The sequence below is a fragment of the Eutrigla gurnardus genome (assembly GCF_963514095.1).
Source record: "Eutrigla gurnardus genome assembly, chromosome: 10".
In the NCBI taxonomy this organism is placed as follows: domain Eukaryota; kingdom Metazoa; phylum Chordata; class Actinopteri; order Perciformes; family Triglidae; genus Eutrigla; species Eutrigla gurnardus.
In genome coordinates this window covers 6,292,387-6,313,578 of record NC_139924.1, presented here as the reverse complement: position 1 = coordinate 6,313,578, position 21,192 = coordinate 6,292,387, and the positions used below count along the sequence as shown (strand labels likewise).

The following is a 21,192-nucleotide window of genomic DNA, read 5'->3' as shown; positions in this document are numbered from 1 at the left end:
CCCCTCGGATTAGAAGAGGATGGATGGATGGTTCAATGTGCTCATACAGAGATTCAAAAATGGTTAACAGGAGACAACAAACACAATCTAGCAGACAGCACCTAATATAATAAATAACATCATGGAGGGAAAAAAACTGACGTTTTTGGAATGAAATAAGCATTTAAAACAGGTCTCAGGTATGAGTCTGAGTTCACCTTTGTTCATTTGCAGTAATTTTATTCTGTTCACCTCCAACCCCTCCATCAGAGCCGGTCTCTTGCGGTTCCAGTGAAAACCCTGTGAAGGCACAGGTCAATACAGCCTGTGAATTCACGCATTTCATTTGAATTTAATAAGGTGTCAAGGTGGTAAATGAGTGTGGCATAAGCTGGGCAATGCATTGCTCAGCCTGGGAATGGTTGATAATCAGAGGTCTCCTGCCTTGTCGTAAACCATACATGTATTCATAGCTGGAAGAGTTCAACAGACACATCGAAGTAATCCCAGAACAGTGATCCACTGTTCTGTCGCCATTATTAGACATGCCTTCATAAAGTCTGACAAGTTTAATCAAATTAATTCCTCCATAAGGTTAAAGCAGCAGTCCTTTTTATACTCCCATTTTCATCCATATGAGGCAGCAGCATTAATTGCATTCATCAGGAAAGCATAACCAAGCATGAAAGGTGATTCAGAGAGGAGAATCAATGTTTTGTCATAATGGGGCACTTCACCCGACTCTGACCCCCATGGGTTGGCTCCCTCACTTTTCCCACTATAATGTACCTGTAGGACTTAATATGCATTTTTGTTTTTCATATACACATATCTGATTTGGCATCGAAAACTGCAAGTCCTTATATGGTCACAGACAGTTAATTTGTTTTTAAACCAAAGTCTTCTCTTTTGTGTGTTTTCTTTTTTTAAATGTATCACAATACTTTGAGATCATCCATGTTTGTGAAATAAATTAACAAAAACAGAAACTGTTTTCTTTTTTGTTCATAATTTAATCATGAAAATATAGCATCCATCTTTTCTACAAATCACAACTTTTATATTGTTCTTAATATAAAAATGCTTAAATAAAAGACCCGCACAAATAGGAAGGTAATGTTTCAGCTGTGTGATGGTTTCATTCTGATCCTTCTATTCACATTGTTTTCACCAGAACTACTTCTCCAGTAGTTGCACCATTTCCCATTTTTCACACCTCTGGGCCACATTCATAGCTGTGGATCCAGAAGAGTCCAGCAGAGTCCTGTCCGCTCCGTTCCGCAGCAGAGCCTGAACGACAGGCACACAGCCGTGATGGGCAGCCAGGTGTAAAGGTGTGGCCTTTCCGTAGTTTACCGCATTGACGTCTGCATGATGTGATATCAAGTGGAGGACACTTGGTAAACTGCCAGCGGTACAAGCTACATGTAGCGGCGTCCATCCTTCGCTGCCCTCCGACACGTTTGGGTCGGCCTTGGCTGCCAGGAGCTTCGCCACCACCTCCGGCTCCCCCTGGTGGCAGGCGAGGTGCAGCGGGGTCCATCCGTTCTCGCCTCCAGCGTTCACACAAGCGCCCTGATTCTCCAGCTGGACCACCGTGGCTTCGTGTCCCCTCAGGGCAGCCAGGTGCATGGGAGTCCAGTCTTGGAGGGTCCTGGGGTCTGGGCTGGCCCCGTTTGCCAACAGCTGCCTGCAAATGCCCTTATGACCCTTCAAAGCGGCGAGATGAAGCGCAGTGTATCCCCTGCCGTCCGCACTGTCGATGTTCACCCCACTCTTCACCAGCTGTCTGACTACTCTGTTGTGGCCTTCCTCAGCTGATAGGTGGAGCGCAGTTTTGAGAGAGCCGTCGGTGGCGTTGGGGTCTGCTCCCTGGGAGAGGAGGAGCTTGGCGATATTCAGTTGCCCGTAGGCGGAGGCAAGGTGGAGCGGCGTCCTCCCTTGGGCCTCCCTCTCTTGCATCGCTTCCTCCGACAGCCGTGAAAGCAGCAGGCGCACCACCCTTTCGTGGCCGTTCTGGCAGGCCAAGTGGAGGGGCATCCAACCGGATTTCTCCCGGGCATCCGCCACGCCTCCTTTGTCCAACAGCAGACGGACGGTCCTGTCGTCGCCATTCTGAGCGGCAAAATGGAGCGCCGTCCACCGGTCCTCGTCTCCCTGGTTGGCGTCTGCACTGCGTTCCAGCAACAAAGAGATGATTTCATGAAGCCTGCAGGAAAGACGTTTAATTTATAGGGTATTATATTACTGACTCTTGTCATCGCTGTGAGGTTGCCAGGCAGGAGACTTAGATCTTTATACTAAGCTAAACTAACTCTGAATAGAGGAGGTGACGGTCTTTATCTAACCTTAAAAAAAAACTCAAAATGAGCAGTTGCAAGCACAAATTACTTCTCCTTGTGTCAATTGCAAAACAGTGTTTTTCGTAAATTTGTATAGAGACCTGTGCAGAACAGCAATAATAAGAGGGCTGTAGCCTGTGGCAGTCACACCGTTGACTTCAGCACCGAGACTCAGGACATGCTCGACACTCTCTGCATCCCCGCTGGCTACCGTGTAGTGGAGCAGGCTCTTTCCACCTGAAAACGGAGTGCCAACGTGCTCTCTTATTACAGAATGTCTGAAAGAACCAAAGTCCTTTTTGTACAACAGAGAGAGAATGCCGTCCTCTCCGCGATCCGCATCTGTGAAATGAAAGCATTGTGTGAGGAACGGAGCTGAACTTTTAAGTTTATGAATTTTGCCTTATTAAAGTTGGATCGCTGCACTTTATCGCATTAAAAGCAAAGTGCTTGCGTAGATGATGGTAAGGGTGAAGCTTTTTGGAAGCTGTCAATACCTTGTCCATTAGTATTTGCACCTATATGTACCTATAGATTATTAATGGAGGCTGGCACTGAAAGGATCAACAGAAAAAAATATTTGAATTATCTATCTATCTAAATAATCGAAGAGGCTGCGTGAATGTTTTCTTTTATTCATCCTTCTACCAATAGTTGCTTTTCAGTACTAAAGGTAATATTAAAAATGTGAACTTTGTGAATATAAATATATATATACTATGATTTTCCATCCTTACTGTTTACCTGAGGGAAGATCAGGCATCTCAGGCAAAGCGATCTAAAATGGAAAAGACAGATGCAAATAGTTGAGTTATTTGCTGTGACATTAACCATGATTAATCAGCACGATGATGTTCAACGGTATGAATAACTCAGCAGTTAAACAGTATAAATGCATATTATATGCCCTGTCTGAGTATTGGAAGGCTCCAATACTCCGTGGTGATAGGGGATACATCCTCATAATATATGATGGAGATGGAGAGTATGTAAAAGAAATGTGGGCTTTTGTTTGATTTGAAAAATATGTAATATTTGACACAAGTGTTATCCAATTATAAGGATAAGGGAGCTCAGCTTGATGACATCATCATCGACATTGACGTGAAAATTAGCATATTTGCTTGTCTGGCGCGTTGCAGGTTGCGATAGCCTCATAATCTCATATTACTTTTGGTTATTTCATGCAGATATGAAGCGTGTATGCTTGTGTTTTCTTTTTTACATGTTTTAGTTTTACAGTTTTAGACAGATTTATGGCATGGTGATGATTTGGGTTGCTTTCTATTGAAGTGGGCAGGTTTAAAGTTGTGATTGGGCTGGAAATGGTCAAACTGATCTGGCAACCCTGTCTGTACCTGCAGCTCCCCTCAGCTTTCCAGGCCTTTATAATGAGTGTCAGCTCATTGCTATGCTGTTCTGCCCACAACTTTACTGTTTTGGTTCACTCTCATAGTGTCGTTGTCGGCAGCAGCACAGGTCTAAAACCCCTCTGTTCGCTACCTGCTCAGTACAAAAAGTCTGACAGGCAGTTAGAAACTACTTGAACATAGTGAGTGAAGCATTTTGCAGTTTAAGGGCCAGACATTTCCCCCAGGAGTCTGTAGAGACCAAAAACAGAGCTAAAGAAGAGGGAATATTGGATTTACATTCTCCGGGGTGGCCAGAAACAAGACTGCAAATGAATGCTAATGTTGCTCTCTTACTGCTGGATGTGTAAATGATTAACTATTTTCTGACAAGTTTGCCATATCAAGTTAAAAACTGATTATTATCAATGTTGAATTTACGGTTTGTCTCTGCTGCCCCGAAGTGACCAACAAATCCGTTATCGCAGGTTTACAGCAACACTGCCTAATTATGTCCCCAAAGAGACTAGACTCTTATTGTGTCAACTATTTTACCTTTTCCCACACTTTCCCTTACAATAGTATTCTGAGCCGCTCAGATGCAGTAGATAGTACAGTATCATAAAAGCAGAGTATCAGGAAGAACTAACTTTATGATAATTTGATTCCTGTTCCTTGTCAGCATTTATGTGACATTGGATTGGTCCTGGGATCTTCTGGATTTTGCTCAGAGCCTCTGTTTTCCTCACAGTGTCTGCAAACAAAAGGGCAGTCAAAGAAATGATTGTTACTAATTTGCCTAATCAAATAAAATGCATTAGACGCACAACTCCAAAACCCAGAGGGATCCCTGCAAGGTTGCATCATATGAATAAACGGTCATGCACGGATTACAGATTTCATAGATATGGTCACAGTAGTGAGTTTTTTGTTCACAAATCGGAATTGCTGCTGTTTATGAATATGCATGGCACTCATGTGTACTCATTAACCCAGCGGTATACACGGTTGTCTGCACAAAGGTGACCCTCTTGAATGCATGTACCTCACTCAAGCATTAATCTACATGAAGGAGAATATGTTCACATTTTGCCAAAACCCTATTTGACTTTATAATTACATACAAGGCTAAAGGGGATAACACAGTTGCTTTATTTGGTATTTTTTAATTTTAGAAAAAGATCGACATGTGGCAAATGGCTGCAGATTAAATCAATGTTTCAACATAATGTCAAATGTGTTGTTTTTGATCATTTGGCACTTTACTGTGTGGGTCCGTATCCTACATAAATACTGCATTTGAGAGCTTTTTAAAGCTTTATTTTGACAATCTCACAGTTTGAAAACCAATTGGCATCATTTCACACCCGCAATATTACTTTTACTAGACATTAAAATGACAAAAGCAATAACACACCAACCCCAGACAAACAACACATCAACTTTCTATGCAGTCGAGATATTGTGCGTGCTATCATCTTTCCCAGATGTGTTTTTTTACATTTGTAGGGCAGAATGGTGATAAACCTGCATGTCTTTGTACAAATAATCCTTAACAACTCTGGTATGTCATTTCCCAGGATACTGGGAGCTTTAAGAATTTTACATTTTGTTCAAATGTGTGTCTTGTGTACACTTAACCATCTCGGTTACATTACTGTCAAAAATCCTCATCTATAAAAAATGTATCTTCTTTTTCATTGCATTGCATTTGTAAAACGAGCTTTTTCTGATAAAGCACCAGCTCAGTAACTTGGAGATGTCAGTGAATGACATTCATTGAGAGCTTTTTGAGGCCTCTACCTGAGAACTGTGACCTCTTCCTGTGGTCCTGGTCCCAGCACTGCCTCATGATGTCGATCATCTGGTCACACTCACGGGGCTTTGTTTCGGGGATCATCTCCACACAGGGTCTCTTGCCACGCGACACCTGTAAGAGCACTGTGGTCGTACTGCACCCTGGCCCATAAAATAGATGTCAGACACAAGGTTGGATGATGGGGATTAATATATGACCCCCTGCTTGTTATGTTGACCCTTGGCCTTTGGCCCCCTGTTTGAAAATGACATGCCCGAAATGAATAGGGAATATTGAAATCACAAGGCACGAGGCTCCCACGCAATGTGCTACCTGCCCATGAGGATAAAATAAACACATTCATGCACATTCACACACTGATGACGCTGCCTTAGAGAGCTATTTGGAGTTCAGTATCTTGCCCAAGGACATTTCGATATGCTGACAGGAGGAATAATAGTAAATGAAAGATTTGATTTCCACTGAGAGAAACTGTACACTTTTAGAATGATGCCGCTTCAGCCCAAAATCTTTTGTTAACCATATCACATTCTCTGAACATTACCTGTGCACAGACTGTGGTACTACTGTGTAGAGCCCTCAGAGGCAAAGGCATAGCAAACGTTTTGGCACTTTTTGATGTTTGCTATAGCGTTGCTTGGCTTGCCTATGATCGTAACCTCTGTATCTAAATGCAATTAAAAATGGTATGTCCAATGCAAGAGGTCACCTGATTTGTGCTATGTACATGCAAAATATTAAGAGGGTTAATGGTGCAATGAATAATTACATGAATGTCGAATTTTTTATGACAATTTCAAAAGCAAATGTGAAATGTATTTCTAGAAACACCATGATCAAAATGCCTTGATCTTTATGCTTTTTGAGTGATCTTGCTGAGTGTTACATGGCTCCTAGCTGACGTGACGCCTGGACGTCTATTTGATATGAAGATGTGATGCATTTCAAAGGAAATCTTACTCACCTGCATACGGTTTCTGCTGAGTCAGAATCTCCCACATCACTATTCCAAAGCTGTAGATCAGAGCAGAAAGAGGCGCTTCAGTCCAAACTCTCTCACCTTTGTATCCCATATTCATTGAACTTTGTGGCAGCCCCTCTATTGTTATAAATTGCTCTCCAAAAAGCATTATCCTTTTAGAGATAAAAATAAAACAAATGAATAAAAAGGATAAGAAAGAGTGAGTCGGACAAGATTAAAGATATAGGATATGTCCCAGTGATAGAGTGTGTATATATAGAGTAGAGAGCAAGGTTACACTGTATGGGTTGTGCATTGAATCGGGGGGAGCAGTGACTCTGACGGTGCAACTTTAAAAATGCTCATGGCAAGTCACCTGTAAACATCAAAGGTAGTTCCTGGAGGATCGGGGCACTGAGTGAAGGTCTCTGGAGGGATGTAACTTATGTTCCCTCTTCCTATCAGATGCTCCATGAACAATTTCTTACTCCCTTCCCAGTGGATTACACCAAAATCTGAAATCTTAGTAGAAAAACAATAAATCCAGAGCAGGAGGATTAGAACCACATTGCTCTACAGAGCTCAGAAATGTCCAGACTGATAATATACAGTATCGTCATTGTGTTGTCACATAATTTCCCTGACCTTGATGTGAAGACAATCATCCAGCAGGATGTTGGATGTCTTGAGGTTAAGATGGAGTAGAGGAGGTTTCAAGCTGTGAAGAAAATCCATTCCCATAGAGGCCTCGTGAATCATCTGGAACTTCTTTGGCCACATCAAAGTGTGACTGGCTAGCAGATTGTTCAACGAGTTATTACTCATGTACTCCATCACCACAGCACTTGCCTCACTGCACAGTCCGTAGACGGATACGATGTACTTGAATTTCACTTTGGCTATGCTGGACGCTTCATCTATTATTCTCCTGTAATGGAAAAAATAGTGGTTAATAAAGGTTGATTTGGCATTAAAGAGGTATTTTGAACCATGACCACAGTGGGGACCATTGTTTCATATGTGAAACTTTGTAAAGTTGCAAAGACCACAAGATCTTTGAAAAGTCTACATTAATTACGTAGTACACAACTGTCCCAATATGCTAAGAAAGTGCTGTGAATTCAGAGAGTTTGTACCTGACAAGCAGGATGATACACACTTTAGCTGTGTCCCAATTCAGGGTCTGCAGCAGGCTGTAGACCCTGAATTGGGACACAGCTTTAGTCCTAGTTTTAATATTTGAAATCAGCAATGTCCCGATGTCAGGACAGCAGAGTCACTTGCCATCTACCTGTTCAGACTTCACGTCAACTCTGCATGATCCAAACTTTGATCATAGCACTGTTGTTCTTATAAGGTATGTTTGCTGAACAGCTACTTTCCTCAGACGAGGACCTAATACTTGTTTTTCTATTTTTTAGCTCTTACTTTATCGGTAATGATACGTTGTGGTTTCTTTGTTTCTTTCTTTTGACAAATGTACTTATTGTAAGTTGCTTTGGACAAAAGGGTCTGCTAAATGACCTAAATGTAAATGTAAATATAAAATCCAACCTGTAAAAGTTGTTTGCACACAAGGTTTTGTCAAAGGTCTTCAAGGCACATCTTTCCTTCTGGAGCTTTAGCTTGACCCGGTACAGCTGACCAAATTTGCATTCTGCCACCTTAATCCAGTCATCCTCAAAGTCTTCCTTCTTGAAGTTCCTGAACTGCCCAGGGAATCCGTCAAGCATATCCATGAGCCCAGTTATACCTCTCTGACACACTGTCTAATCCTACACATGAACAGGATTTATCCTTCAGATCAACATCGATCAGTGGCACCGCAGGAGCTCGGGTCTCATGCGGGGACGGTGAAAGTTGCAGAACATGGACACACATTCAAATGTGGCTGTGTGAAAGAAGGCATGTGGAGACACATAAGAAGGAGATGACACTGCAGTGATCTGTGGGAGGAGCTGAGGCACAGAACTTGTTTGCACTACAATGTTGCAAAGCAGGTTTTTAGCTGACGAGACTCCTGAATGAACTTTCAGTCTTCCAGAGATACTGAGTGACTATACTATATATATATATATATATATATATATGCCCATTATAATAAGGTTCTGTACAGTTAATGAACTGCCTAATGAACGAAACCCTTCAATCAAGCGTATTTCACTCAACCCCCAGCTGCTCTGGTTAAATGACTCGGAAGACAACAGTTTGACAGTGTGTGTGCACGTGCATGTGTACATGATTCTGTGTGTGTGTGTGTGTGTGTGTGTGTGTGCGTGTAAGTCTCATGAATTCCCACAGTTAAAAGTGATAAAGCAACTTCATGACAGAGGTTTTTTATTCCTGCTGCATTTATAAACGTAGACTTCTTGCCTCCTTGCTACAAACTACATATAGCCTACAAAAAGTTTGATGCCATACTTTTCTCAGTTGAATATGAAGCTTAGCCAGCAGATAGATAAGTTTAGCATAATATGCCTAAACATGGACAAACAGCTAGCCTGCTGCTTCCAAAGGCAACAAAATCTTCTGTAAAGGATGACGTGTCGAGGTATTATGGGCGGTATTATTTTAGATTATGTGCAGATCTATGCTCAGGGAGCAATCATTTCAAGGGGATGCTGTCATAACAAGGCAACCAGACGCTGTTCATGGCCGAGGAATAGTCCGTGAGCGTGGTATCGATCTGTTCATCCAAGTGCTTTAGTGTTTTTCCCAAAATGTCAAACAATTCATTTAAAGTTTATTGTGAAACAGTTTAGTGTTAGTGCGAGTTCATTTCAGCACATTCAGCCTTTCCGAGATCGATGCACTCTCCGGGTGGTTTGGTCCCTGATTTGAATGCTAGTTTAGAGATGGCACCAAGGTCAAGTCGTAGGCAAGTTGGTGAAGTTTTCAGAACAAATACATGAAGTTCACTCAGCTCTATACAGGCTATTAAATCACACAACGCAATTATTTATTTAATAATACAGAATCTGTTCAATCAAAGGAAATTCAAGCCAAGTCAAAATAATGATATATTTAAGAAAATGCCCTACTTCTTTGTCATTTACAGTCATAAATGGTAAATTACTTAATCCACATTTTATGGTCAGCCTTTTGCCCTGAATGTTTTGGCCAGCTGAAGGAATATAAATTCATCATAGCTAGGTTGTGTGTTGAACGGTTGTGTACCGCTACATGTGTTATTGCTGAGAGTTCCATTCCCTTAGAGGCTTGGCGGCACAGCGGGACATCATATCCTGCTTAAAACTTGAGAAGATCTGATATTCACTTTAATATTCTGACACATTTCAGACTTTGTAAATGTTTGATCATGAAGTGCAGCTTGTCTAGATCACACCAAGTTCACAGACAGTCCTTGGCGTGTCAGATATCAGTGTGGCTCGCTGGCTAACACCGGGGAGGGATGTTTTATTGTTTGTAGTGTTTCACAACATCCCTTATTTTGTTTTGCCGCTGGTGGTATTCCCATGGCTGTCTCTCATTTCTCTTTAATGGCCGAACACTTTTGTTATGTTTTTTCTTTCAAAAAGCTTTCAAACTTTTGCTCCGACCATGATGTGTGAACTTCACTCATTCTAGTTCCCAATGTGACCCAATTGTATTGCCTTCTACCTTGATTTAGACTTTAAAATTGGGGATTTCACCCTTCTGCATCATTAAAGGGTGTTATTTGAGAGAAAAGATTTTAACTGCCTGGCCGATGTGAGAGGATTATGGTAATAGCAGCTCATTGAAGAAGATGAGGAAACAAAGATGTTCTTATCCCTCCTGCTCTTCTGTTTTCAAGGCTCTTCAGTTATATTTTACCACCACTCAACACCCTTTACAGCTAAATTTATCTGGGGAAATGAGGTGTTTTGCTATGATGTGAGAGAAAGAGATGAACTCAGATAAATACATTTATTTATAGACACACACACAAACAGATATTAATATAAATTGTTCCTGTGTACTACAGCTTTGACAGTCTTCAATATTGGACCGTCTCCCATGGGTTTCTTCATTCCTTGCAGATAGCAGATTCAGCTTCAATATGCTTGCTGAGGCCAAGATGCAAATCCCCACAGCTGAACATCTTCTGTTGGTTTTGTTGTTATATATATATATATATATATATATAAAAACTAAATGTGATTCATGAGGTCATGGACTACCGAGTTTACGTACTCATGTGACCGCTGTCATTCACTAGATCATTTTACTCCACGACTGCTTGTAGTTCAAAGCCATTCATATAGACAGACGTCATGTGACCAATGGCTCCTTCAGCCTTCAGTTCTGAAAAGTGAAGCCAAAGTGGAAGTGCCATGAACTGGTTGCAAAAATTCCCAAATGGCGCAGACAGATGGCGACAGCCAAAATGGCGAACTGGAGGCTTAAAAATGAATAAGATTCATTTCGATCAAATTCAAAATGGTGCAAACATGAACAACTGAAACACAAAGATGAAATAAAGGGCTGTTTAAAGGTAGTTTTTATCCAATTTTGCTCTTCAAACATCTTAAAATGCACAGATCAGGATATCAAAACATTTTTAAGGGGGGAACGCCCCCAAACTGCCACATAAACTCAGTTTTTGGACCTCAGTATTTCTATGGTCATGCATTAGGATTACAGGTCAGGATTTTGCAGTCGATCTTCGTCTTTGCTCCGAGGTGGGTCTTTATTCAGGCTTTCATTTCAAAGAGAGGGTGAAGATTTTTTATTATTAATTCCACTTCAATGGAATAATTCTCCGCCCCTTCCTTTTTAATCTGCTAGCTCGCCCTGCAGGGCGATGGTACGGAGAGGATGCGCATCCGTGGGATGATTTGCATTTAGACATGTCCCATGGCCTAAATAGGAAATGCTGTAAACACATTATTGTGAGACTTTATATGATTACAGATTAATTATTTTGCAGCAGACATTACTACACATAGATGATTATGCTGGTGGGGATCATTATGGTGGGCTGTCACAAGTTTTTCAGCTGATATTTGAGCAGAATTTTAAAAACATGAATGAGCAACACAGTCTGTTTTTGCATGTTTTATTAAATCCTGTTATTGTCACGCAGCCTGAAACCACGTTTCTTGTTTTTATTTGGTAATACTTAATTTTGAGCATCAAGCCCCTAACCCTTCAACTCTCCATGTAGGCGGGCTGTGATAATAGATGAACTTACTGACAGCCATAGTTTCATGCTTCACTAACTCACACTATTATTTAGGACAGGCTGATGGATTGATATTCCAATGAAAACCAGGCGCTCGTGATCAGATTCCTGATCGGCGTCCCAGAGTAGAGAAGCCTGTCTTCATTGATGGAACCCACATCTCGCAGCTCAGCAAATCGCATTAGCAGGCTCCGCCACGCTGGGTGAGATGACTGACTGGAGCAGGAGGCTCTGCCATTGCCCCGTATGTCCTGTAATAACTAACAAGCTTAACTCCAGTGTCTCTCATAAATATTCTGTGTGCGTTGAAGGTGCAAAACTAAATGAAAGTGGCCGCTGAGGTGAACGGGCTGTCTGATATGTAATCTGTATGTTTCAGACCTACAATTGGTTAATTGGTTCCTGTGTAGCTCTTAAGAGCACTGAATGTTTTTTACTAGAATTATTATCTATGGCAGATATATTATAAAGGTACATGAGAGGTCTCTTTGCCCGTGAGAGGAATAAATTGTACAATATGTTCCTCTTTTGTGGTTCAAATCTATATATCATCCCATTGTGAAAGCTTTGGAATGTATAGCTTTTGATTTCCCTGTTTTGGATTAATTTGCCTGTGGTTTTCACATTGTCTGAGGTAGATTAATTAATTTCTATAATGATGACCTAAAATACATTTCTGAATCATTACTCTTGCAGCGGCAGTTACTCCCTGGCAGTGATGTAGCAGTAAGCAGCGCAGTAACATCGATCCTTTGTGAGATCTGTGACCAAGCAAATAAACCTCGACTCCCACATGCCATTATTGTATTATCTCTTTTATAGCTGTTTTGTGATCGATTAAGTTTTTCTGTAGAGAGTTTACTGCTCACCATTACACAAGCTGTCTAAAACTAATGTATCACTTTCTGTCTATTTACTGTTGGCACAACAGCTACTGTGATTTTGCGGCTTAAGTTAGAGGATTGATTAATGTGTTGTTTCTCCTACGGGTACTTGATTTTGACCTGTCACTGCTGTTTATTACACACACACACACACACACACACACTGATAACTTAAAAATAGATAATGACATTAGAAATAATGAAAATAGACAATATTTCCATTGTATATTATTTCATTGCAATGAATGAGGATCCAAGTCAGAGATTCAGAGCATTAATCAATAAGTCAATCATGATCATCAGAACAAAACTAGTTTCTTTCTCAGTAGAGGAACTGCTATATAGCAGCGTGTTCATTCAATTATTTCAATGGTAGATTATGATTAAACATTATAGCATATATCATATATGATATATTGATGCCATTATGTCATTTTAATTGGACATTTAAAAGGGAAACATTGAAGTGGGTGTGTGTACGTACATTTCCTCTGGATAATAAATGAGTGTGAATATTCTCTCACTCAATGAGAAACATTTCCCCTAAACAGTCGGTCACAGTGGTTCAATATAACTGTCAAGCAACGAATGCATACATTATATTAAACCAGCATTAACGAGCTATCAGTCTCAAAGTAGGATACAAAGAGTATTGATTTGTTGCCACTGAGGGGGGAAATAAAGGGATCAGAGCAGCTTTTCTATTTGGGGACAGTGTTTATTTCCAGTAAATGATAATAGACTGCTCCGTGGTTAAGTGTGAAATTTGACTGCAGCAGCTGTGTCACCTATGAGAGGAGGTGTGAATTGGATTGCTGCTCATCGTCTGGTCTGGCCTGTACCGGCTGATACGACCGGCCGCCTCTGCTCTACAGTTAATATGATTGACTGCTCCACTGTCTGTTGTCTAATGTAATTGTCGGCGGCTATTTTGGTGAGGACGTGATCAGCGTAATTGGCAGTGGTTCCCCCTCGGTCACGGTGGGATCAAGTCCCCTCCCGGGTGCAGACAGCCACAGCAGGCTCGTGGTGGAGCTGCCGAGTAGAGGAGCCAGATTGCCCGGCGACGGTAGGCCAGCCACACCAGCAGCAGGGTCACTGTGACGAGAGAGGAGCCGGCCACCAGGCTGACGAGAACCAGGACCAGGTCCAGCTCTGAAGATTAAATGATGTAATGAGGTTACAGATCTGTCTGATGCATCATGCTCAAGGAGGTTTCACCAGGACTGGCCACATTGTGCAAAGCCCCCTTTCAAAAACTTGTAATGAAGAAAAATGGGTTTAAGCTGATCATTACTTCCAGTTTGTTCCTTACTCGGCACCAGAAGGAAAAGATGTGTGTTTGTTTTGCACGAGAGCATCTTTTCATTATGAAACCATGTAGAGCTCTTTATATGTGCAAACAAAGAGCCAATTATATATGTGTCATCGCCTCACATAAGATAGATAAATGGCACGGTCGTTGCTCATTTCCCGTCTTGCAGATTGCAGTTGTCTCAGATTGATCGGTTTTGTTTTAAGGCCCCTGCTAATAATTACCCATCTTCTCTGGGAATGTAGAATTCTTCACTTCTTTCAAAATGGGACCGAAGGATATGCGATTCCTGAGATTGGTAACAATGGCCTCTCGACCCTCTGAGGGGAATGCATTCCTCTGCTGAAGGCACCGCTATAAAAAGACAAGGAAAATATGTAGCATGTGCATATGAAAAGCTTCTTTTTGTTAAAAAATAAATAATGAAAACAATGCAAATAAATAGTAACATAACTGGCACACATGCACCTAAAACCGCATCTAAAACCCTTCTTCCCTTGAGGTATTTTTATTTGGATAAAAGGCCAGGAGAAGAAACGTCTATTTCAAGTACAAATCTGGAAGTAGGATTTTTAGCTTGAAAGCAACATTTCTTTTTTTTAAGCACCCTGTGAGCAGTTCAAACATGGTAGTTGAGCTGTAATGTGCAGCTCTGAAAGAAATGTGTCAGGAAAAATACGCTGCCTGACATCAAGGGCCGAGACTGAGAGAAAACAGGAGGGTTTTTGAAGAACGAGGGAAGAAAAGATCAATAGATGAACGCAAAGAAAGTTGCGGATTATGCGGAAGAACGTGAAAGTTCATACTCATACACGTGTTGTAGCCTCGCTGGAGCAATACGAGCAAACCGCACCTGTTTGGATTTGACCTGATCATTACACACAAAACAAAAGAAAACTTTAGAATAGCCTCCGCAGAGAGCCAGAGAAGTGCTCCACCAAAAGCAGACATTAAAATGAATCTCCGGAGTTTATCCTCTGTTTCACCTCTGCCCTCTAACTTGTCAGACGAGACTGTTCTTCCCATTAAATCAGAGACCAGGAGACAGCAGTTGGTGTCTGCGTCCTTTGCTGTTCGGCAAGTGTATTCTGTACTTGTGAAGACCTTATCTGACCCTCAGAGTGCATAATGACTTGATAGATGTTTTGGGCCGGGTGTTTGGCAGTCAGCATCAGTCACTACACCTCACATGGGGATATTATTTATCCTCCAGCTTGCAAATAATCATTCCTCTCCTGCCATCATGTATTAATTTGCCTCCTCTCCATTTCCTCACTCACCTTGTCCTTCCTCTCTTGCTCCTTTTCCCAGCCCATTTACATCATGCCTGTTGGCTCCACGTCTGTCTCTCCGTTTTCACAGCGTCACACCCCTTGTCACAAAATTGAAATCAACTCTCATCCCCTCGCATTCATTACACGGTGAACCCGCCGCCGGTCTTACCCTTTCACAGTCGGAGCGGTTCCTCGGGCAGACACGGAGATCACAGTGCAGGTACACTGCTGAGTAATTAATCATTTGGAATAGACTGATGGTGAAGCTGGCACCGGTTGACAGGCCACTGGGCAGCGGCGTGATCCCTGCTGGCGCCGCCGCTAACCTGAAGCACCAACACACAAGCACAGTGTAACCTTAGCAGTCATTTTTGCCTTCAAAAGTAAAATAAAGTCAAACTGTGAATATCCTGCAGGAAAGGTCTTCATAAAGCTGCCGAGAGCCATTACAGCTGTATTGATCAGTAACCATGAAAGCAGAAAAAGGCAGCTTCCCATCAATATTTTTTATTGAAGTGAGTCGAAAGCTTGGGAGAAAAGAAATCACGTTAGGTAAAAGTTTTCACTTAGCTGTCAGATGAGTCTCATTGCTCATGGTGCATAATGTGAAATAGTTGTGTTTTCTCACAACTTTCTCTAGTTTTCTCTCCAAGACAATCGAATAAAAAGATTTGCCCCGATGTTGAACAAGTGCTCTGTCCAGGTGTCACAAAGCCAGACACCATTCACACTTTGACATTATTTTAGATGCATTTATACCGAGTGTGCAGGAACACACTGAATTTCTATCTGCTTGGAGAGATAAAGATCGCAGTCCTCTGTTTACTGAGCAGAGGATATTCAGCTCTCCACTCCAACTCACTAAAGAATGGCGGTCTAGCCGGGTTGAAATGCATTTCTATTATTTGTTTATATTTTTTACCATTTATTTTGAAAACCTAATTCCCTTTTTTTTTGCATATAAGGCAGTAAATCATTTTTTTAAAAAGCAGGTAATCAAATTCCCCACTGAGTACATCCTGGCTTCGCTGCCTCTGCTCATCCATATTTACACTGCCTGAATTAAGCCCATTCACCTTGAAATGAAAACACAGCAAACCCATTTTATGATAAAAGAACACAACACAGTCACTTTATTCCAGACTTGGCTGTGGTTACTGGTCTCTAGGAAGGCCCGAAGGCCGAAACATCATCTGAATAAAAGATAAATGTGTGCAACACTTTTTCCCTACTTGCAAGGCTTCCCTGCGTACCTGGAGATCAGGCAGCAGGTGGAGTTGGTGGGGTCCGGCCGGATGGACGGGGACAGGCAACAGGAGGTGACTTTGAGGTGCATCCCACTGCTGTTTGTCTTCAGGTTGATATCCACTCTGAGGTTGGCCAGGGCGGGCACAGCGTCCCCGGGCTCCACACCTCTCCCCAGGGTCACACTCATCTCTGCTGTGTAGTTCCCGGAGCCACACAGGTCGTCTGAAACTGCTGTTATCCTGCCAATAGATTCATGGGATTGCAATTTCAAGCTGAAAACTTGCTTGAGACGAATTACACTTTAAACTACGTTATAAATTCATAAACCAAAGTGCTGGGTGAATAAAAAATGTTGACCTAATGATGGTGCTGCATGGAAAGTTAAGCCTGTTGACTCACCAGCACTGCTGTTCCGAGAGTGTCGAAAGAATGGCTAAATCCACATATTTCCTCATAACATGCTTGATTATTATTGATTATTCGGTCCTCCATCTCTGAAGATCAGTGGTTCTCAGACTTCTTTTAAAAAAACATACCCCTTTTGAAGTATCCTCTAACCAACAACATTACTTTTATGATGCATTTTTTTGTAGCAGATGACAGTTTATAGAAGTGAATTATACAATATTTACTACTAAATCTGGTTCATCAAAGTTACATCCAATTGTATCTACTGAACTGATGAGTATGATTATTTTAGGAATATTGAATTATGCACGATGGCGATGCTTTTCAGCAGCTAATGATGGATTTAGGAGTCGCCTAAATGCATCATCAGAACTGTGCATGCTTATAACTGCATTACCATGTGACAATGTTAATTTAAGGAATCAGAAAAAGTAGCTCACTGTGATGGATTAATATACTTAATAGCGTAACTCTTGCAAAACACCCTTGCAGGATGAATGGATGATGTTAGAATAATAGAGCTGCACAGCTAGATTACCCAGAGAGGAACAGATGAGGTGAGCTCCTTCTCCTGCGTTGCTCCGACTCCGGCTCCAGCAGTAACAGCGTTCGCCCAGACTCTCCTCCGGCTGTTTCTCCTTCAGCCACAGAACGCGCTGACCTGCTGGCTTTCTGTGCCGCTTTGGCTGCTCCTCTATTTAATTGTATTTTTATCTTTTTTTGTGCCCGCTCACCAGTCTTTACAGTGCTCTGCACAGTACTTGCTTCAGGTTCCAATAAAGTGACCTCTGCAGCAAAAGGCCCAGAGGTCAGCCTGTGAGAGGGCCTTTGTGTTGTTTTCTCTACAAACAGAGGCGGCTCAGGTTCCTCGCGTCCCTCCAAATGATCTGTTTCAACAAGTCCTCTCCGTGTTCTTGTCGAGGTCTCACCTGTCACGCTCTTGGCACTTTTTCCCGCGGTGTCCTCGACAGTGGCGAGGTCACGGTCAGACTTACCGGCGGCTGGTGAAAGCGCCGCACAGTCGAGGTTGGTGGCCTGTGGCGTAGCCTTTTCAGGTGCAGGACGGTCAGTGCTACGGTGCACTTCATCAAAATGATCTCCTCCTGTGATTCCCGCCTGTGTTTTATACATTCTCTCTCGAGTGTTATGATCAATCCCAGTCGCTCCACTTGTTCTCTCGCCTGACTCCACGCAGCCAATTGTCCTACAGCTGGTTTTATCACTAATGTCTGCAGGTGAGATCCCCGTAGCTGGTGCAGAATCAGTTACAGTGCCAAGTATCACATGACCCACTGGGATCTTTTCATGTGACGTCTGCTCCTCATGTTGGGCTGCTCCATCCACTTTAGGCAAATGTCCGACTCTTTTAACCCTAGTAGGTGTCGTGTCGTGTGCCTCTCTGGCTCCCTGGGCAGCTTTTAACAAACTGGGCCCCGGGTCACTGATAGGATGTGTTGCTGTGGTCGTATCAGGTGGGGCATGCTGGTTTTGTTCGATCGTCTGTGCAGAAATTTCACGCTCAGGCTGCTCCCCGCTCCGTGTTTCTGTTGTGTTTGGTCTCTTCACAGCAGGCGTGAGTTTGTCAGTAGTGGCAGTGGTGGGAGACTCTCTCAGTGACGAGAGCTCAATACGCCCAGCGGACTGTACCATACGCTCAGCTTGTGCAGCCCGAGTTGACTTTGCGACAACGACTCGCTCGCTCTCATTAGTAGTCGCCTGTGATTCACGAGCGTCTGTGGAGACAATAAGAGCGCCTGCACTAGCAGCTGGTGCCGGAGACACGAAATCGTTGGTTTCAGTGGTTATTGGGAAGTCGGATGTAACATTCATTATCCGGACGGCAATCTGCTGTGTGGATGTATGGTGCAGCATGAGGTCACTTCCAAAATGAATGCGTGGAGCAGTGGGAGCGCCTGGCGGTGTGGACGGATCACGTCGCCTCTCGGTTGTTGCCGTGTGACTCTCCGTATGAGAAAAGGCGTTGTTAGTCACATCATTAGACTGCATTTGGGGTGTTTCGGGGTGACTCTCTGACTCCACAAAGGTCCGATCATTCCTATCAAGCACAGACACGGCAAAATCATTTGTAGCAGGCACAACCTCCTCACGTATGGCCTGCTCAATCTGGAGGGTGCTCTGAATTGTGCTTGTCTCAGTATGAGCTCCTAACTGGGAGAGATGACTCCCGAGGGCAGTTTTCACCGTGTTGTTTGCATCATCACTGCCTTCTACGTTAAACAGGGCATTGCCCTCATTAGTGCCTCCTGCTAGTCTCTGGGTGTGTGATGAAGACAAAGAGTTGGATCCCTCTGTGTGACTAGCATGCTGCTCACGACTACCGCTGGTCTGTTCTCCAAACGGGGAACTGTCCCTTTCATCTTTGCTCTCTGCCATTTGCTTCGCGCCTCCATATGAATGTTTTACTCTCGAGGTCGTCGTCTTTTGCGCGCCGCCATTCGCCTCAGTTTGATTCCCCGCCTTAGCGGTCCCTAACAAGGACCCGGCACGGTCACTCCCGCTATTTGCATGTTCAGCGTCGGCGCTTGCCCTCAATATTTCTTTTTCTGAGGCTGATCTCGTTAGCCCTGTCAGACTGTAGGTGCCAGGTAAACTGTCATCTTCAAACAGCATGAGATTTGGCAGCGCTGACATGCCGCTGAGAGGAAATTGATCGTTCTTTGCTTTAGGGCTCATCAATGTCATTAGGGTCCGCACAGATCGCTGCTCGTTATCATCAACGGCAGCATGCAAACCATCTGAATGGGCCGTGTGCTCTGACAGTTTAAATGAGCATGGCTGGCCTGGAGACATGTCAGAGGAGGAGGAGGAGGCGGTGGACTGACTTATCTCAGGGGCAGAGAGCCGGCCTGTGGAAGTGTGGGCCACAGATGACAACGCCGTGGCTGTGGTTGGCCTGGGAGATGAGTCATTATCCATCTGCTGGGTCGGAGCAGCTTTCACTCGAGTAGATTGATTTACTTCTTCACTCGTGTCAGAGGTTAAAGGCTCTCTGACACTGGCATCAAATCTAGATGTTGGTAAAATGTGTTCTGCTTGCTCTCGTTTATTCGTCGTCTGTAAAAGTGAAATTTCTTGCGAATCCAGAGTACTTAATGTCCGCCTACGATCGGAGGTGCTGTAAATAATTGAAACACTGCGAGTATTTACTGCAAAGTGCTGCTGTGCTCCCAAGAACTCTACTTGTATTGCCAATGCTGGGGTGGTGAGTGACAGTGTCTTACTGGTGCTTTTTAGCTCAGGTTGAGCTGATTCAGTTGCACCGCTGTGGGGGGAAATCGTTGGCTTTAATGTATCACTAAATTTTGGGGTGCTAACTCCAAATGCTTGAGAGGGTGTTGGGCCTGTTTTTGTGAAAAACGTAGCCTTGACAACTCGGTTCTGAGTGCTTTCTTTTGTTGCCGCGTGCTTTGGAAGCGCAGCGCCGTGGGTGGACGGATGGGGTTTAATCTGTGTGCGCAGCTCTCCGGGAAGAGATGTCACGCTCGATAGGTTCAGCCTCTGGGATCTCAGAGTTGGGGGTAGTGGTCTGTGATTGCTTGTCACTTCATAAGAAAATGGCTTGTTTTTCATTTCCACAATGTGTGCGGCGTTTCCCCCCAAACGACTGCCCTCGTGCTCCGGGGCTCCGAACTGTTTAATCAAAGCGTGGCAGGGAGACAAGTTTGTAGTAGTGTGCCCTTTGTCTCTGTTAAGTTCTGCAGAATTAGTAATCGTTCCAAAGGGAACATTTGTCATGTCCGCTCTCCTCAGTTCCCCGTTAAATGTAATGTCTCCGTTGCTCTCTGCTCCTTCCTTTGTCGAAGACGCTCTCTGCTCCTCAGCATCTTCTTCCTCTCTTACTTCCACTTGTCTTGGACCCTTGTCTTCTCTCAAAGTTACATCCTCCTGTCTCGTGGTCCCTCCCACTTCCTCTCTCCTCATCTTGGCCTCATGCCCTTCCAGCCGATCCTCCTCATGGTCTGTAGTGTGATTTATCTCGACTCCAGTGTTCATTATTTTTTCCCGTTTCCCGCTTTCCGTCGTATCTGATCTAAATAACTCCTCTCTTTCACTCCCCACTTTTTCATCCTCCCTGCTCTCTTCTTCTTCCTGCAACTTTAGTGCCTCCTCCGTCTCTTTAACTACTTGGCCTGGCCTGCCTTCTGGATTCATTATATTGTCCTCATCTATTAGTGAATCTCTGTTTATATCCCTGCTATATTTTACAACAGATCGCAGTGTTGGTGGTACATTGTTGTCATTGCTAACCTCAAACACCTGATTGATTTCGGATTGACTCACTAAAAGTCTGCTGATTGTCGGACTCTCTGAGAATGACTTGCTTGGTGGTGTTCTAGTCGACATGGACGCGTCATCCTCAAGGTCCCGTCTCGTTTCGGAAAGCAACAACGTCACAGGCACGACTTTTCTCATTGTCACAGTTGG

General features: G+C 43.3%; 2 protein-coding genes across 5 annotated transcripts; both read right to left on the bottom strand.

The window, feature by feature from the left end:
• Positions 1 to 979: 979 nt before the first annotated feature.
• ankk1 (ankyrin repeat and kinase domain containing 1) lies at positions 980 to 8,331 on the bottom strand. 3 transcript variants are annotated; one of them, XM_084019220.1, is made up of 10 exons: positions 8,005 to 8,331; positions 7,096 to 7,378; positions 6,827 to 6,972; positions 6,454 to 6,503; positions 5,474 to 5,629; positions 4,321 to 4,424; positions 3,066 to 3,099; positions 2,643 to 2,663; positions 2,423 to 2,558; positions 980 to 2,188 (listed from the first exon to the last, which is right to left on the bottom strand). In XM_084019220.1, the coding sequence occupies exons 1-10, from the start codon at positions 8,187 to 8,189 to the stop codon at positions 1,156 to 1,158; spliced, it is 2,148 nt and encodes a 715-aa protein (XP_083875346.1). In that variant the 5' UTR covers positions 8,190 to 8,331; the 3' UTR covers positions 980 to 1,155. The 3 variants fall into 3 exon arrangements, with proteins under 3 accessions (XP_083875346.1, XP_083875347.1, XP_083875345.1); XM_084019221.1 differs by lacking the exon at positions 2,643 to 2,663 and having other exon boundaries at positions 981 to 2,188; XM_084019219.1 differs by having other exon boundaries at positions 982 to 2,188; positions 2,423 to 2,663.
• Positions 8,332 to 12,076: 3,745 nt separating this feature from the next.
• LOC311019564 (uncharacterized protein) lies at positions 12,077 to 21,192 on the bottom strand. 2 transcript variants are annotated; one of them, XM_084019095.1, is made up of 5 exons: positions 17,285 to 21,192; positions 16,344 to 16,577; positions 15,260 to 15,416; positions 14,041 to 14,170; positions 12,077 to 13,656 (listed from the first exon to the last, which is right to left on the bottom strand). In XM_084019095.1, the coding sequence occupies exons 1-5, from the start codon at positions 21,178 to 21,180 to the stop codon at positions 13,478 to 13,480; spliced, it is 4,596 nt and encodes a 1,531-aa protein (XP_083875221.1). In that variant the 5' UTR covers positions 21,181 to 21,192; the 3' UTR covers positions 12,077 to 13,477. The 2 variants fall into 2 exon arrangements, 1 of the variants encoding a protein (XP_083875221.1); XR_014597816.1 differs by lacking the exon at positions 12,077 to 13,656 and having other exon boundaries at positions 14,047 to 14,170; positions 15,260 to 15,411.

Excerpts from the sequence above, each read along its gene's own strand:
- ankk1 (XM_084019219.1), bottom strand. The coding sequence starts at position 8,189 with ATGGATATGCTTGACGGATTCCCTGGGCAGTTCAGGAACTTCAAGAAG. Across the intron at positions 6,973-7,095 it reads ATGATTGTCTTCACATCAAG|ATTTCAGATTTTGGTGTAAT; the intron begins GTCAGGGAAATT and ends TTTTCTACTAAG. Across the intron at positions 2,189-2,422 it reads ATTATTGCTGTTCTGCACAG|GCTTCATGAAATCATCTCTT; the intron begins GTCTCTATACAA and ends TCTTTCCTGCAG.
- LOC311019564 (XM_084019095.1), bottom strand. The coding sequence starts at position 21,180 with ATGAGAAAAGTCGTGCCTGTGACGTTGTTGCTTTCCGAAACGAGACGG. Across the intron at positions 16,578-17,284 it reads CCTCATCTGTTCCTCTCTGG|GATAACAGCAGTTTCAGACG; the intron begins GTAATCTAGCTG and ends ATCTATTGGCAG. Across the intron at positions 13,657-14,040 it reads TACATTCCCAGAGAAGATGG|AGCTGGACCTGGTCCTGGTT; the intron begins GTAATTATTAGC and ends TTTAATCTTCAG.